General features: G+C 48.8%; 1 protein-coding gene across 2 annotated transcripts in view; it reads right to left on the minus strand.

The window, feature by feature from the left end:
- The window catches only part of NAV1 (neuron navigator 1), a 247,604-nt gene that overhangs the window by 23,258 nt on the left and 206,911 nt on the right, over positions 1 to 17,435 (minus strand). For both annotated transcript variants that reach the window (XM_080918567.1, XM_080918568.1), the window contains 11 exons: positions 16,014 to 16,152; positions 15,389 to 15,686; positions 13,641 to 14,331; positions 12,383 to 12,817; positions 11,867 to 11,908; positions 10,591 to 10,739; positions 8,857 to 9,027; positions 7,698 to 7,750; positions 6,547 to 6,624; positions 3,214 to 3,297; positions 2,857 to 2,968 (listed from right to left, as the gene is read on the minus strand). In XM_080918567.1, the coding sequence (XP_080774693.1) occupies positions 2,857 to 2,968; positions 3,214 to 3,297; positions 6,547 to 6,624; positions 7,698 to 7,750; positions 8,857 to 9,027; positions 10,591 to 10,739; positions 11,867 to 11,908; positions 12,383 to 12,817; positions 13,641 to 14,331; positions 15,389 to 15,686; positions 16,014 to 16,152 (2,252 nt within the window). The remainder of the gene's footprint in view (positions 1 to 2,856; positions 2,969 to 3,213; positions 3,298 to 6,546; positions 6,625 to 7,697; positions 7,751 to 8,856; positions 9,028 to 10,590; positions 10,740 to 11,866; positions 11,909 to 12,382; positions 12,818 to 13,640; positions 14,332 to 15,388; positions 15,687 to 16,013; positions 16,153 to 17,435) is intronic.

A 17,435-nucleotide genomic window follows, 5' to 3' on the forward strand; every position in this document is an offset into this window, starting at 1 on the left:
AGATCCCCAGCCAGGACAGGACCAACACAGAGGGAAAGTGTAATTGAGATTGCAAAAGCACCAGGATGCAAAGGCCAAACAGTGAGGAGGAAACCGTCAGCAGCCCGGTAACCAGCTGATGGCAATACTGGATCTGGGAAGAATTGCTCCAGAAAAAGGGGTGTGTCGTGTGAAGGCAAGGACTTTCAATTTTAGGAATGTTAAGCTATCGATGCCTATGAAGTCAATTAAGCAGAAATGTCCAAAATACGATTAGAACAGAGGTCTGGAGTTCAGGAGACTGGGCTACATAGAAACAGTTGGAGGAGTGGGTTAAAACAAACAAAGAGAAAACCAGAAACAAGGGCTGGAGCGATGGCTGTTCTTCCAGAGGACCCGGGTTCAGTTCCCAGCACTCACCTGTCTGGTAGCCACACCTGATTGTAACTCCAGTTCATACAAACATACGTGCAGGCAGAAAACATCCATGTACGTAAAGTAATGAAAATCAAAGTCAAAACAAAAGGACCATTGAGATAATCAAGCTAAGCAAGTTCATAAGATCAACACTTGTTCTAGGACAGCCAAGGGTACAGAGAAATCCCGTCTCGGAAAAACAAACAAACAAACAAAAGGATCAAAACACAAAAATCAATAAGATCCCAATAGCAGACAGGGCTGCGGGACCATAATTCCAGCACTTGGGTGAGGTAGAAGCAGAAGGGTTTCTGCAAGTTTGAGGCTATAGTGTGATCTACACAGTGAGTGTGAGTGTACTAGAACTAGAACACGGCAAGATGCTTGTTAAACACAGACACATGCATAGCCCTGTTTCCTGCTGGCCTATTCCCAACAGCTCGGAAGCAGGACCAGTCTAGGTGTTCCTCAACAGATGGACAGATGAAAGAAAGGTGGCACATGTACACGGTGGAACTTTAAGCAGGCATAAGGAAAAAACGAAAATCTGTTATTTACAGAACTCTGGATGCAACCAGAAAGAACGTGAAGCCAAATGAGCCAGCCTCAGAAAGAAAAATACGATGTTTACTTTCATATGTAGACTCTAGATTTAAAATGTGTGTGTGTGTGTGAGAGAGAGAGATGTACGTAGTGCATGTGTAATGTGTGTGGCATGTACGGTGTGGTGTGTGTGTACGTGCGTGCATGTGTGCATACTCGAGGGTGCTTCTCAAAGCTGTAGGTAAGAGGTTCTCCTGGCCTAAAGGGAATAGTTCCTTTCAACAAAATGGGAGAAAACACACACGGACTGGATTAGGGGAATAAAGACTAGTAATGGAGTCTCACTTAGGATGTTTGTTTTCTTAAGTAAGGCACTGAGGGCTGTGTCCCCTGTAAGTCCCAGCGGTCAGCAGTAGGATGAGAAGAGAAGAGCAGGAGGGAAAGGACCATGGGCTGTGACAGTGGTAACACGGGCCTCTAATCCCAGCACTCAGGAGGCAGAGACAGGTGGGTCTGAGTTGGAGGCCAGCCTGGTCTACACAGTCAAACAACAACAGAACAAAAAAGAAAGAAAAGTGGCTGGCTGAGTTGTCCCACAGGCCTGGCTTGTGCCGAAGGGTTGGAAGTCTTGTTCTTTGTTGGGGATGGAACTCAGGGCTTTTTCCCGTTGCTAGTTTTATGTCAACTTGACACAAGCTGGAGTTATCACAGAGAAAGGAGCCTCAATAGGGAAAATCCCTCCATGAGATCCAGCTGTAAGGTATTTTCTCAACTAGAGATCAAGATTGTGGGTGGTGCCATCCCTGGGCTGGTAGACCTGGGTTCTATAAGAAAGCAGGCTGAGCAAGCCAGGGGAAGTGACCAGTAAGTGACATCCCTCCATGGCCTCTGCATCAGCTCCTGCCTCCTGACCTGCTTGAGTTCCAGTCCTGACTTCCTCTGGTGATGAACAGCAATGTGGAAGTGTAAGCTGAATAAACCCTTTCCTCCCCAACTTGCTTCTTGGTCATGTTTTGTGCAGGAATAGAGACCCTGACTAAGACACTAGTTAAGGCTCTATTACCGAGCTGCACCTCTGACCCCTGAGCTTCACTGTCTATAGCAAAGAGCACGGTGGACTCTGTAGTTTCCATCTCACTTGGACAGCAGGCTGACTGCTCCTTGGAGCACAGAAGAAATGACAATCAAGCAAAATCTGGCACTGGTGTGTAGACTGAAACTGCCTTTACTTAAGATTTGCTTTTTTTTTTTTTTTTTTTTTTTTTGGTCAACCTCAGAAAGTATCACAATTTCTGTCATTTGTACCTAGATTTGTCCACAAATATACGGATGCATGTGGCATGTGCGTGTCAGGAAGGCAGAACTAAGCCTCTCTAGGGAACGGGGGTGGGGGGTGGACACGAAGGGGAGAAGGCTGAGAAAGGGGAAAGGAGAAGACAGAGGGATAAAATATTCAACACGGAATATGTACTTTGTTTAAAACCTTTAAAAAGAGTAAGAATTTAAAAACAAACACAAAGGAGCAGTTCTGAGCTGGGCCTCGTGGCACACACCCATAATCCCACTTGGGAGACCGGGACAGCAATGTAGCCACGGTGCCAGGCTAACCGGGACTACAAGAGGCTGCCCTGTTGAGACACCTTTGACTGGTGTGGCTCTGGACTGAAGGCTGAGGAGAGGGTCGCAGGCTTGTGGAGATTACAAGTTTCCTCTGCTTGTCCTCATCCTCAGGACATTCAGGGTCATGTTCTGAAGCCCCTCCCTGGGCATCCAGACATCACACTGAAGAGCACCTACCGACCCTCTCCTGCCAGAAAGTGGGTATGAACGTTGGCGTGCTGTGGGCCCTGTAACAACCCTCCTTCCACCCACTCCCGATCTTTTTCAATTCCACTCTCTCTCTGGCTAATAGCCTACCTTTGGGTGTGGCTTCCGAGGCATTCAATGCTCCCTGGATGACCGCCTGGGCCTCAGAGTTCTTCTTCTTGAGAAAGTCTATAGTTTCTCGCAGATCCAGCAGCTCGGTGTCCTAAAGGAAATGATGGGAGTGTCGTCAGAGGCTCAGCAGAAACACTCCCAGGGAACAGGACACGGGTTTCCACTGCTCTCAATGGGAAAGGCGGAGGAACAGGAAGTGAGGAGCACGGGACACTGTAGTGACAGGCAGGCTGAGAACCAGGCATGCTCTCACCATCTGTGAACAAATGGTGTTGAAGATGGACTGGAGGAGGCACTGACTAGAGGGTTCAGAATCCACCACCCTGGGCCTCTTACCTTCTCCTCGGCCGTCTCGGCCAGGTGTCGTAGGCGGGATGTCATATTCACCAGGCTCTGCTCGAAAGCGGCCACCAGGTTAGCCTGAGACAAACACGTAAAGAACTTAAGGCTCTAGCGGCTGCAGAAGAGGAAAGAGCTAGCACAGTTTAACAGACTTCCAGCATCTCAGGGCTGACAGACCAAGGCAAACAAAGCTCTCGGTGGTTTTAACATTGATTTCTGCAGGCAAACAAGGTGGAGTCAGATAGGTTGTCTGGAATAACAGAGCACAGAGGGTGGGGCAGGCTTTTGAAGCTTCAGGGGAAATGGAGATCTGGTCCCCATTACCTATCAGCTGGGGTAAAGCAAATGACCTTCAAGTAGGACATATTTGGTTATCTCTTCTGCCTCTGCACCTGATTGGCTCCCCATTCTTATCTCACCCTAGATTTAGAATTAATGCCGTGTCTCTAGCAGGACTGGAGGGGATGCCAGTCCTTATGCAAACCATTTCAGGGTATTCCCCAGTTTGACCACTAGGGGGCAGGGCTACACTGGAAAGGGTGATGGGTCCTATGAGAACTCTGGTAGGTAGGCTGGGGAAAGGTGCCCAGTGGTTGGACCTCCAGCTAGCTCCTGGCAGCAAAGGGTATAGGGAAAGTGAAGGGGATGGGGTTCAGGAGCAGAAAAGAGACCACTCAAGGACAGACAAACAGCCCCCAGTGAGAGCAAATGGTGAGGTAAGAAGAAGCAGAAGGCTCTGGGCAGATCATTCACCCAGTCCCTGTGGTGTCTGCAGCACTGACCACCAAATCGAATTTCAGTGTCACTGGAGGCAATTTCCATGTTTCCTGTAAATCTGCTGAGCCCTGGGCTCTCAGGCAAATGCATGTCAGGATTAATTTATTTACTGATTAATTGCTTTAATGTATATGAGCACACTGTCACTGTCTTCAGACACACCAGAAGAGGGCATCGGATCCCATTACAGATGTTTGTGAGCCACCTTGTGGTTGCTGGGAATTGAACTCAGGACCTCTGGAAGAGCAGTCAGTGCTCTTAACCTCTGAGCCATCTCTCCAGCCCACATGTCATGATCTAAGCATGTTTTTTTTCACCTTCAGTCTTTTTTTTTTTTTTTTTTTTTTTTTTTTTTTTTGCAAAATTTGAAAGACTTCACTAAATTACACAGGCTGGCCTTGAACGTGTTGCCTTCCCGCTGCCGCAGCCTCTCAGGTACTCAGGATTTCGAGCTTGCCCTCTCAGACCGAACTCTCACCTTCTGCGTTCTGTCTCTCCTTTAAATTTTAAATGCTATTTTTGTATGGATATTTTTACCTGCATGGATGTCTATGTACCATGTGCAGGCCTATTGGGTACCAAAAGAGGGTGCTGGATCCTCTAGGACTGGAGTTACAGATGGTTGTGAGCCAGCACATGGATGCTGGGAACTAAGCACAGGTTTTCTGTAAGAGAAGCCAGTGCTCTTAAGCACTGGGCCATCACTCCAGCCTCCACCTTTTGTCTTCTTAATTTCAATCTTGTTTACTTCTAACTATGCCATCATATGCTTTTGCAGGCAGTTAATAGTCCCTGAAAATCTACTCAGAGCCCCTGGCCTCTTCATACATTTCTACAAGCACATCTCTCCCTCTGAGGAACTGAGCTGTCCTCTCTCTTCTTTCCTACCTCTCTTTTCCTCCATGGAACTCTGCTCTAATGCCAACCTCAGATTAGGGTGCCTGTAGGACTTCAGACCAAATGGTCTTTTTGCAGAGATTTTAGCATTGGAAGCAATATAGTGATCAGGCCCTCTTCCTGGCCAAAGTATGTCATCTTCAGCAGCTTGGCTGTTCCAATCAACATGGCATAAGTTTGGTTCAACATCAGGAATCCTAAGGAAAGCTCTGGGGCTGGGCATCACATCTCCCACTGAAGGGAAGGGTTTGGACCATTTGGCAAAAACCTGACTCTAGATTCAGAACTCATCAGACCTGGATATTTAGTTTGTCTTCTCTTGGCTAAATGGAACTTCCCATTCTAAGAAAATTTCTGGAACTAGCCCAGTCTTGACAGTCACGATAGCTGACAGATTGCAGTGTAAGTGAATCAGGCGTAATAATGTCCTCCGCCTCTCTGGCTGTTCTCCACCTCCCTGGCGCCTCTCCCCTTCAACATCTCCCAGACATGAATTTCTTAGGGTGTACAGGACATGACCTAGGCCACTAGCCTCGATGGGCGTGGCACAGGATGGTTCTTGTTTCTCTTCTAATTCTTTTGGTCTCAGAGACTTTGAGGCTTGATATGAGCTTCAAGCAAACCAGTCAGTATAGGACTTAGGAACTGGGGATTTGGGAAAAATAAAGACAACAGTCAATGTAGTAAGAGAGCTATTGCTAAAATACATTGGAAACATGCGGAATCTTGGTGAGCATTCTACCTGATTCCAAGGGGTAGAGGGGTAGGCTCAGGCCTGGCAGCTCCCCAGAGAGGGAGGGAGCAGAACAGAGCTCCCCAGAGAGGGAGGGAGCAGAACAGAGAAGTACTGCAAATGTGGTTATTGTGCAAACACTTGGAGAGCTCCTGGAGACCCAGCTCAGCTGTTGTTTATGCTTTTGGGGAGAAAATGGCTCTTATGTTCTCTGTTTGCAGTTTGGTCACGGGAGAGGAGCTACCCACATTAGATGAGGTAGCTCCATTCCTCCTCATCTCTCAGAACAGAAAAAACTAAGGTCTGGAGGAAGAAAGTCATTCTAAGTGGACATGTGGAGGTGGGTTAAATGCAGAAATAAAGGATGCTAGGTCCAAGGCTGAAGCTCAGATCGAATCTATGGTAGGATCGAGGCAGAGCCAACTGTGAACCACACGGGTAGCTAGAATGGGCTTTGAGCTGGCCTCATGGTCACCAGACAGAATTCTAATAACCGGCTCTGAGCTGGGTCAGTTGTGTGGCATCAATAAAGAGAAAAACACACCCCAGGGCAGTCAAAAGGATCCAAGGGCTCTGTAATTAAAATGCATTGCTATTTTGTCAATATATAATGGCCAATGGCAAGGTTGTTTCTGCCTCCCTGCAGAACCACCGGTCTCTGCTTTCCTTAGAAAGGTCAAAGGTTACCAGACAAAAACTCATCCATACCAATTAATTAAGGTGGGGGGGGGGGGGTTTGTGGGGGATGGCTCTTAGAGAAGACTGGGAAAAAGTGAAGAACAGTCCCTGAATCTTGTGTTGTAGAGCTGTGAATGAAACCTGTCCCCAGAGATCTAAGGCCTGGGCAGACTTGGTCAAATCACTTTCTCACATTGCCTCGTTAACTAGAGCCAGGTCTCACCCTGCTTCGGGTTACTCACATTGGCAGAGAGCTGAGATGTCAAGGTGGCCACTTTTTCCTGGGATGATTCCAGTTCCCTACGAAGCTTCCGAATTTGCTGCAAAGGAAGAGAGAGACAAACTACTGACGGCAGAGGTAGGTAGGTCATTTAGAAGGAAATTGGAGCACACGGTGATGTTAAAGAAGCAGAGACAAAGGCTTTGTATCCTACCTCAGACTGCATCCTCTCCTCAGCCTGAAGAAGTGGGCACAGAAGGAGAGAAAGACAGAAAAAAGCAGGCAGTTACTATGGAGGTGCAGAAGCCAGGCCCAAATGTCAGGGCAGAGACCGGAAGAAGCATGGTTGACAGATGCAGAGAGGTGAGTCCCCTGTCTCTTGGCCCTGCTACGTTCAAGTTTAATGTTTCCCCTCTAGTGTTTATCTTTTTTTGTTGTTGTCGTCTGTGTATTATTTATTTCATGTATGTGAGTACACTGTCACTGTCCTCAGACACACCAGAAGAGGGCATCAGGTCCCACTACAGATGGTTGTGAGCCACCATGTGGTTGCTGGGAATTGAACTCAGGACCTCTGGAAAAGCAGTCAGTGCTCTTAACCACTGAGCCATCTCTCCAGCCCTCTGGTGCTTATCTTTAGTCAACCTTATCATTACTGAGAAGGCTAGAGAAGGAAGCTGTTAATGACCTTCAAGGTCTGTTAGCACCTTGAAGGAATAAAGAATTAAGGTCAAAAACAAACCTACGAGTCAAAAAATATCTGAAAGCCAAATGCTGTGTGTGGTTCCCATGGTATACATTTGGTCAATTCTGTACATTACTGGCATCTTGAGAGTCTTGGGAACCTATTCATCTTGGGTGCTAGAAACACTTCCCACTTCCCACAGCAGGGAAAGGATGCTGTAACAAGGGGAGCTTCACTTTTCAAAAGAGGAAAAAAAACACCAGAGTTGCCTGGGAGTCGGTGGCAAGGCCAGAAAGAACACAGAGGACCCAAGACACTCATCTGAGTGTTCCAAGCTCTAGGTGCCACCCCCCAGACCCACTCCCATGGCCAGCAAGTGCAGAGACAGTTGTTCCCCATCCCTATCCAGTTACCCAACCAAAGGAGGTCCAAGGGAGCATGGAATGGTGGGGGCGGGGCTGACGGGAAAGGGACATTGATGGTCTTACTGAGGAGTACGTGGAAGAGGCACTGGAGGCCAGAGACAGCACCGAGCCATGAACTGAAAGAGAAGGAGAACACAGAAGGTTAGCAGGGGGCTCCAGGGCCCAAAAGTTCCTGCGAGGAGCCCAAAGCAGGAGTTTGGACTGAGATTCTGGAGGACATCTGGAGCAAATAGAAAAAAATAATAACACAGGGCACCCGTTCATATCCCAACAGCCCACAGCAGGCGACAATCCGAGGACAAGGTCCTGTGTAGAGACAGCCTCCCCCTCTCATCTATGTTCTCTGACAGCCTGGGCTTTGGTAGTCCCTGGCTCAGCCTCCCTGAGGAGCATGGGGGTCCAGAGAGAGGGGAAGGAGATTTTCATGGGTAGTCAGCATCTGGTCTGCTTAGCCAAGAAAGCACTTTAATCTGTAAAAAGGGAGGAGTCTCTTGTCAGGGCTGCTCAGAACCAGTATTGCAATTCTGCCTGTGCCTCCTCTTCTCAACCTTGCAGTGCCAGCCTAGGAGCCCGCAGACCACTCAGGTGGGGAGGGAAAAAAAAAACAAACAAACAAAAAAACCAAGTAGCGAATACAGCAGAACTCACTGCAAGCACTAACAGAACCCACACATGTCTATCAGGGGTGCGTCCTGAGAATAATAATGGAGGTTTCATGAACCCCACAGTCTTCTGCAAACACCATATTAACACCAACAATCCCAGGGCCAGCCTGGGAACAAGTCTTTGGAGCATTCTAGAAAGAGGACTGAGATGCCTAGATGTTTATATGGATTTAAGAGCTATCTTTTTGTCCCCGTTACCTCTTCTGAGAGACTGTGGGGAAGAAAGACCACCCTTAGAACAAGGAGGGCAGCTCTAGTCTCAGGGCATCTGAGGAGCTGCAGTCAACTCTCCCAAATCTTGATTCCCCTTCCCTGGGCCCCAGTGGTAGATGCTCCATCCCCAGCCCCCCGGTGCTAGGTGGTGCCACCCAAGGTTTCTGGGCCCCCAGACCCTTCAAAGTTATGGGAAGACAGAACTGAAATGGCCCAAGTTGATGTCCTGTGAATTATACATATGTGTGTGGTGGTGGCAGTGGTGGCAGTGAAGGTGGTGGTGGTGGGTGAGGGGACCCAGCAGAGCTGGAATGAGTGTGAACCGCGCTAGCATGAAGTCTCACCATCATCCGTGGGGTCTCGGAAGGATCCTGACCGAATCATTCCCTTGGGTCTCTCGGCCAGGGACAGGGTGCTCCCCATTTGGGAGCCGCTGTACAGCTCGAAGGCCGCCTCGTGGGTGGGGATGCTGTTGGAGCGGGTGATTCTTGGCGTGGTGGCCGCAGTGGGACTCACTGGAAGGACAGAGGGAAGGGGGAAGGATGTGGGAGGGGGGAGGCAGGAGAAGAGGCAGGGTCATCAGCTCTCTGGTCCCTCGTGGGGACGGAGCAGGAATCATTGAGAGGCAAATGGGAAGAGGGGAGGAGAGGAAGGAGCAGTAGGTGGGGCCGTGGGGGTGTGCAAGCATCTGTAGGTTAGGAGCGGCCCCTCCTGGGAAGGTTGGGCCCTAATGAAGGACTCCATGGTCTTCCTTTTAATGCTGCCTGCCTTGAATTTGTTGCTTTTGAAGGTTAGGCTGGGGGCCTGGCACCTTTCCCGAAACCTTCACATCACCAGGATGTGCTGATGAAAATGGGATGTTGTGGTTCTCTAAAACATCAGCTGTCTCAGGGTTGGACTGAGAATTTGGACTCAGGTCCGAATGAGGAAACAGAACGAGCTTTAGAGAGGCTACGGAAGCCACAGCCATGAAGTCTGTCAACCAGAGGCCAGCCCCACTTTTCTCTCCCTAGATCAATGCCTTTCAACGTTCATATCCCTGGGGTGCTCCCCTGTCTGATCTTTTGCCTCCGGACAGGCATGTGGATGTTCGCCCTTCCTGCCTATAAAGAACTGGGAAGAAGAAGCCACCCCACTGTCTTGGCCTTGGTGAACTCATAAGATGGTTACTATTTGGCCCAGCCCCTCATTCTACAGCATGAATGGCTTTTCTTCTTGTTTGGCCTTCAGTGGGGATAGAAAACAGGCTGATTAGCCCATGGAAGCCAGATAACGCTTCCTTAGGCACAAAGGACCCCCATTCCTAGTTTTTCTCAAATTCCCCACAGTCCCTGCACAGAGAGATGTTACAAGTTCTGCTGACAAAATTCACTCTGATGAAAGGAGAGATGGATTTAGAGATACAGCAAGTAACAGGTCTATTCCGGACTCGTTCTAAAGAGATTCCTATTAAACCAGCTCTGGCACAGTGCTTCCCAGAACCAGGGCTGGTGTGTGTCTGAGCTGGAGCCAGCCCCTCCTCCTGAAGCCTGTTTCCCCATGTTTCTGAGTCACAGAGCCACTTCCTTCTCTCCCAGCCCTTTCTTCTCCAAAGGCTTTAAAGAGGGTGTGGTGTGTCTAGGACATGTTTAGTCAGCCTGCCTTTAGGACTAGGATGGCCCTGGCTCAGCCAGAGCAGTTGGTGAATCTCGACTTTTCTGGAGAGGGACTTCACTCTGCAATCAACAACCCTCATCTCTCTTTGGCTCACCAAACCTGTAGGTCGGGATTACCCTCCCAGCAGCTGCCCACGGTAGTACTGTGCATGAATCAATTTTCTTAGGCTCGGGACTTTGGTTTCTGGATTGCCCAGGCTGTCATTCAGACCCTCTGATGCCATGAGGACCCTATAGCTGTGCCCAGGGGCAACCTTTCAGTTTAAGACCTTGGAACACTTTGTCTTCATCCTTAGTTTGGGTTGGAAAACTGAGGCACCATGAAGCAACCCCAACTGGAGCCAAACATGCCTAGTTTTGCCTCACTCTGCAGGGTGACCCCTGCCTCATCTCTTGCCACAGTGAATGATCACGGACACTGACCTATGTTGGTAAGTTGGCCCTTGGCACTCAAGGACATGGAGAGCGCAGGAGGGGACGGCAGCTCTGCCTGGTCATCGGATTCTGGGAGCCCACCGATAGTGTGAGAGTGCCGCCTCTCCTTGGTCTCCTCCTGGGACTGAAGCTGGTACCTGAAGAGGGAACAGAGAGACTCAGTCTGAGCTGCTATGAAGTGACACCAGAGGCTTAGCTGTGTGTGGGATGTCTAAGCTAGGCTAGAGATGGAAGGAGACTCTCAAAGAGGGACAGGGGAGAGAGGATTGGTCAGGGGCAAGGAATTGCAACTCAGGATTGTCCCGTGAGAGCTCCTGAAGGGGACAGAAAGGACGGATGGAGGCTTCGGAAATTCATCTGTACTCAGAGCAGGGCTCTACGGTGCCATATGCAGGCAGGTGACACATGCCCCACCTTCTGAGTAAGTCAGTGCTATCCTGACAGTGGAGAACCCGCAGTCCCTGTCCCTTGCCTCACAGAAGTCCACTGTGAGGGGAAGAACTGTATCGAGGCAGTTTACGGAGCTGTGATAGCACACAGGACTATGGTGGTTTGAATGAAAATGGTCCCATAGGCTTATAAGGAGAAGCATTATTAGGAGGTGGCATTGTTGGGGTGGGCGTGATGTTGGATAAAGTGTGCCACTAGGGGGTAGGCTTTGAGGTTCCAGATGCTCAAGCTAGGCCCAATGTGGCCCACTTGGTTTCTGTGGCCTGCTGAACTCTCAGCTCCTTCTCCAGCACCATGTCTGCCTGCACGTCAGCAGGTTTTCTGCCTTGACGTTAATGCACTAAATGTCTGAACTGTAAGCCAGCCCCAATTAAATGCTGTCCTTGATAAGAGTTGCTGTGGTCACGGTGTCTCTAGCCAACAATAAAAAACACAAGATAGAGACGAGCCCTGTGTGCAAATTCACTCCTTCCCTGACACCAAAGAAAGTGACTTGCTATAAAAACTAACACACTTAATGGTGAGTTTGCAGAGGGGTTGGATGGCATTTTTTTAGGACCACATACCCACATACAAATGATTGTCTAAGAAGGTCACTAAATTAATGCATGGGGCCATGGGTTAGGTTGGGTTGGGATTTTATCTTATTTAGCTTTGGAACCAACTGAACACAATTGCTTCTGCCTCCCACATTCTGGGATTAAAGGTGTGTACTACCTAGCTAGAATTTTTTTACAACAGGATAGGAGTCGTGGATATATATGCCATGGAAAACAAAACAAAACAACAAAACCCCCACATATTTAAGGGTTACCTGAGTCCTTTCTTGGGGAGGGTATTCCGATCTCGCTGACTGCTGTAGAAAGAGAAAGGCAGGTGAGCCCATGATGGAGTTTGGGAGTATGAGTTTGAAGGGTATATTCTCCAGGGATAAACTATGAAAGTCTATATGAACAAATGGTAAGATGGTCAACTCAGAACTTGGAAGGATTCGAAATGGTAAATGTTGCCCTCCTGTTAGCCATTTAAAAGGTCAAACTGTGGAAGGCAAGAACCAGGACATGAATGTAATAGGGCAGATTTTGCTCTTAAGAGCAAAAGCTAAAAGACAAACAGAACTAATTATGAGACTTCAGAGACATTGTTCTAACTTTGTGCAAAGCTTTCCTCATGTCCAAGGTGAGAGCAAAAGAAAAACACCCTGCATTTCTCAGGGAGTTACAAAGGAATTATTTAAAATGTGAATAAAAAATCATGGCATGGTAATGGAGGGAACCGATAGTGGCCCCAGTGAGTCTGAGGTAGGCTCAGCTCTGGCTCCACCACATACCTGTCCAATTGTCCAGCCCTGGGGCTTCCGCTCCAGGGCAGCTCTTCTGTGTCTTCCTCTGATGGGGCAGTGGGTGGGGTGGGGATGGGGGCAGTGCTGGGGAAGGCACTGGGCAGGCTCATTGGCATCTGGAGGGACTCCATGCTCCTGTGCAGGCCTGAGAGTTTGGGGTACATGCGAGTCTCCTTTGGGACACTGAAACCACTCATTAGCTCCAGGCCCTGGGAGAAGCTGGCTGAGTTAATATTGAGGATAGGTGCTGGGCTGGGGGTGAAGCAAGAAGGGAGAGGGCCCCCAGTTGATGAGCTTGGAGCATGCAGGTCTGGGACCTTTGAAGCAGGGGTGTCGCTGGAAGATGGCAGATCCAAACTGTTGGAGTTGACCTTGTCTAGGTTGGCTAGTGAGGGTGGCTTGACAAAGCTTTTAGCTGTGGCCCTGAAAGAAGTCAGAGGAAAGACAATATTCAGAATAAGAAATTACAGGGCAGCAGGTGTACTGGCTGGTTTTGTGTCAGCTTGACACAAGTTGGAGTTATCAGAGAAAGGAGCCTCAGTTGAGGAAATGCCTCCATGAGATCCAGCTGTAAGGCATTCTCTCAAATTGTGATCAAGGGGGAAGGGTTCAGCCCATTGGGGGTGGTGCCATCCCTGGGCCGGTAGACTTGGGTTCTATAAGAGAGCAGGCTGAGCAAGCCAGGGGGAGCTACCAGTAAGTAACATCCCTCCATGGCCTCTGCATCAGATGCTGCTTCCTGACCTGCTTGAGTTCCAGTCCTGACTTCCTCTGGTGATGAACAGCAATGTGGAAATTGTAAGCCGAATAAACCCTTTCTTCCCCAACTTGCTTCTTGGTCATGATGATTTGCGCAGGAATAGAAACCCTGACTAAGACAACAGGCGATCTTTTTCCAGTTCCCCTTTTTCTTTCCTGGCCGCCTACTCCTCTAAAAGTTTATTCTGATGCTGCTGATAAACCAACTGGAAGGAGGTCCAACACCCGACTTATAGCATCTTCCATCGCAAGGGGGACAACACGCGAATTTGGGGAACGTGCAGATAAACGTATCAAAACCACACGCGCAGGTACTAAAGACATGAGCGTTGACACGGGACAACAGAAACAAAGTGAGTTTTCAAACAGAGAGTTGGTACAGAGGAAAGACACAAAGGATCCACACAAAGATACAACGGACAGGCCATACCACATCTGGTTTAAGGCTGGAGACACAGAAAAAGAAGACACAGCCCAGCATGGGTACCTGAGAGGGGTTGGTGGCAGCTCTGCTAACTTGGTGCCTGGAGGGTGGCTTGCTTGGTTCTTGGGAGTGCTTTCTGGGGAGCCTATGCTCTTCAAGGAGATGTTGTCTGAGTCCAAGGCCACAGCCTTGGCTTTGGCCTTCTCTTTCTCCCGATCTGTCTGATTGACAGGGGCCGGAGTGGTCCGACCACTGGTGACCTTGGAAGGTTCCTTCAGTCTGGAGGGTGTAAGGCCACCCTGCTTGGTGCTGAGGAGGCTGGGATCAATGCTGCTGCTAACAGGCCGAGGTCCACTCCGCCCGGTCACACTCATAGAACTGGACTTGGCTGGCCTGGGAAGGCTGCGATATTGGATGTTGGACCGTGCCCCAGGAGCGAGAAATCCGGGCTCTACACTGTTGGACACATCTAAACTCGTCTTGCGCCCATTCACTGGCTTGACAGGGATCCCTGAGGACTTCTGGATCTTGCTGAGAGTGGCTGAGCCACCGGTCTGCATGACAGTGGCTGTGCCGGTAGCAGGGGGAGGCTTCTTGTAACCAAAGGATCCTGAAGTAGAGGGGCGAGCAATGCCCGAGGGCGGCTTCTTAGCATCACTCAGCCGGTCCCGGCCAGCATCGGAAGAGGAGCGCTGTAGTCCCGTGTTCTTCACTGCGAGCTTACCCTTGTCTGTAGCTTTGCCTTCAGGCTTGCCTGAGAGAGGGCAGGAAAGAGAGGAAGGGGTTACTATCATGATATCTTAAAAACACTTTTTCTTCTCTCTAGGGGAAAAGGAATAATTGCCTACATATTATAAAAATCTAGAGCCCTAAATATAGGCAAACGGGTACTGGATAAGCCGATACAGTTTCTTGCCAGAGGGCCTGTGGAGAGGAAGCCGGCTTTTCATTTAGGTTGTTTTCATTGTTTTCTGTAGGACAGTTTATTTTTGGTTAAAATGGCAGAGGTGACCACAAAAATGATCAAGAAGGAAGTCTGTCTAATAGCTGGTCAAGGAAAAACAAGGAGGGGACGCAATGAATCAGACAAGGCAATGTGTAGACACCAGAAGGAAATAAAGCTGTAAGAGACCCACGGGGCAAGCCCTGCGAACGACGTGCTTCTGTTGCTGCTGCTGCTTGGCATTTTGGGCTTTCGAGACTCTGTGTAGCCCTGGCTGTCCTTAAACTCAGAGATCTGCCTGTCTCTGTCTCTCAAGTGCTGGGGTTAAAGGCATCCGCCACCAAGCCTGGCTGTGTTTCTTTCTGTACAGCTGCTTAGCATATTACTTCAGGTAGACCTTCCTGAGATGCCAAGACGTACGCCTTGGGGAAGGAAAGAAAGAAACCTGTTCCTCGGTACACTGTCTCTCTCCAGTTCATCTGATCAGCTGTGTGATTCTAACTCAGCCAGCTGACCCCTGAGTTATTCCCAACTCACGAGACTATCCTAGAGGTCAGAAAGGATACTGTACATTAAAGCATTTATGCAGGGGCAGGAGAGATGGCTCAGTGGTTAAGAGCACCGGCTACTCTTCCAGAGGTCCTGAGTTCAATTCCCAGCAACCACATGGTGGCTCATAACCATCTGTAATGGTGTCCAATGTCCTCTTCTGGTGTGTCTGAAGACAGCCACAGTGTACTCATATACAGAAAATAAATATTTTAGAAATTATATAAAAAAGCATTTGCCATCATTCTAGAGGTTTGTGGTTATTAAGGAAAACCATCCAAAAAAGGTCCCGCCCCCTCCCTCCTGTATTCCAACTCACCTGCGACTTTGAGAGCACTCTGGGCAGTGTGAGTGATGGGAGAGGTGACAGCCACCGGCGGGGTCTTGCCCTTCTTCAAGGACCCTGGGTGTCCCAGGCTGATGGGTTTCTTCAGTTCTCCACCCTTGGACGAGTCATCACAGCTCTCAGGTCGCTCTCTCCGCCACTTTGAAGTCCCAGGCTCCATCTTCAGACTACCACTGTCGTACTCCAGTTTCTTAGGTGTCTTTTCCTCTGACTCGCTGAACCAGTTGAGCCCACTCTCCGCCAGGGAGCGCTTCTCTGAGTCCGTGCGTAGCTAACCAGGAGAGGGAAAGGCAGAGTAAGCCACTTTGGGGGGGTGGGGGGGCCCGGTGAGCTGAAGGGTCTTGATGATCCCACAGTGTTAAATCAACCAGTTTCCCTCCATCCCTAGGGCTCCCCATGGTTTCCCTCCATCCCTAGAGTTCTGGAGAGAAGATACTTTATCTAATCTCTAGGCTACTTCTCCAATCCATCATTCTATATAGGAGGGATGGCAAAATACAGTTGCAATGGGAACATCTACAACGTCTACGCAGGTCCCTCCTGGCAGATTTGGTGTTCACCTTGACCTTGGGGTCTAGATGTTTGCCAAGCCACATACCACTATTGTGGAGTTCCTGCGGGAGGCAGTGGGAGTCGTTGGGAGGGAGTTGAGTGAGGAGCTGGCATTGAACTCTTCTGAGCTGAGGTTGTCGGAGGCATCACTGAGCCCACTGCTGATGGAGCTGCTCTCATCCCAGCTGAGGACACGAGGGAGAAAGGTGAGCAGTTAAAACTAAAGCATCGCTAGACATAGCGTCTTATACGGATGGTGAACAGCTTTGTACCATTCTTCCAAAAGAAGGTTTGGGGCTAGTCCTGGGCTTGCCAATAATTCAAAGAGTGACTGAAACGTTCCTGTGATTTGATCTTCTTTTATAAAAGAAGCAGTTGGTACTTAGCAAGAGACAGCGTTCTATTTCCTTAGCAGGAAGCTATGTTATAAGGACAAGGAGGAGCTGTTGGGATGACACCATGAGTAAACCATGCTCTCTCCAAGCCTGACAACCAGAGTTCAGTCCTCAGGACCGGCATAAAGGTGAGAGGAGAAAGCCGACTCCAGGAAAGCTACCTTATGACCTCCACATGTGCAGTGTACCATGAAGACATCTTACATAAAACAGCAATAAACGACAAAACAACAAAGGAAAAGGCATTTTTAGATCCATCTAATTATTTAAAACCAATTTCAATGTAAACAGCCTTCAACCTTACAAGCTTCTATTTTTATTAGTTTATATATATATATATACCCCCCCCCCAAGCATATCCCTGTACTTTCTTTTTTTTAAAAAAAAGTTTTCTGGCTTTTTAAGACGAGGCTTTTCTGTGTAGCCCTAGCTGTTGTGGAACTCACTCTGTAGACCGGGATGTTCTTAAACTCACAGATCCACCTGCCTCTGCTTTTAACCCAAGTGCTGGGGTTAATTAAGGTGTGTGCGCCACTACCTGACCTCTGAGACTATCTATACCTAGTAACAGAGGTCAGACGAGACTTCTCTGCTTTTACTGTTGTTTGGTTGGTTTTACACGCTGGAGGTTGGACCCATTCTGCAGTCAAGGTCTCTACTGCTGACTTTTCTCTCCAACTCACACCTCTCTCTTCTAGAACTTTCAGACCTGGTCCTTCTCTTTGCCCCTGGAGTCAGATTCTGCGCCTAAGCATGGCTGCTTTTCTGGCAGACGGATCAGGTTCATGGCTAATTCAAGAAATATGTATCAGATGTAAGGTACTGAAGAGAGATGCCCAACATCTGTTCTTAAACATTTGTATCTGGAGCCCCAGGCCTGCATTCAAAATGAGCTTAACTATACCTTGCTATCTCCGTAGCTTGGTCCCTGTACCCTTCCTCAGTTCAACTTTAACAAGTTGTAGTCAGGAACTTTAATTCTTTTTTTATAGCAAGTTTATTCTAAATATCTAAACCAAACAGGCTCTGCATGTCCACCACCTTCTTGATCTATCTTTGTATGCTAGGCTGAG

The sequence above is a fragment of the Micromys minutus genome (assembly GCF_963924665.1).
Source record: "Micromys minutus genome assembly, chromosome: 6".
NCBI classification, from domain to species: Eukaryota; Metazoa; Chordata; class Mammalia; order Rodentia; family Muridae; genus Micromys; species Micromys minutus.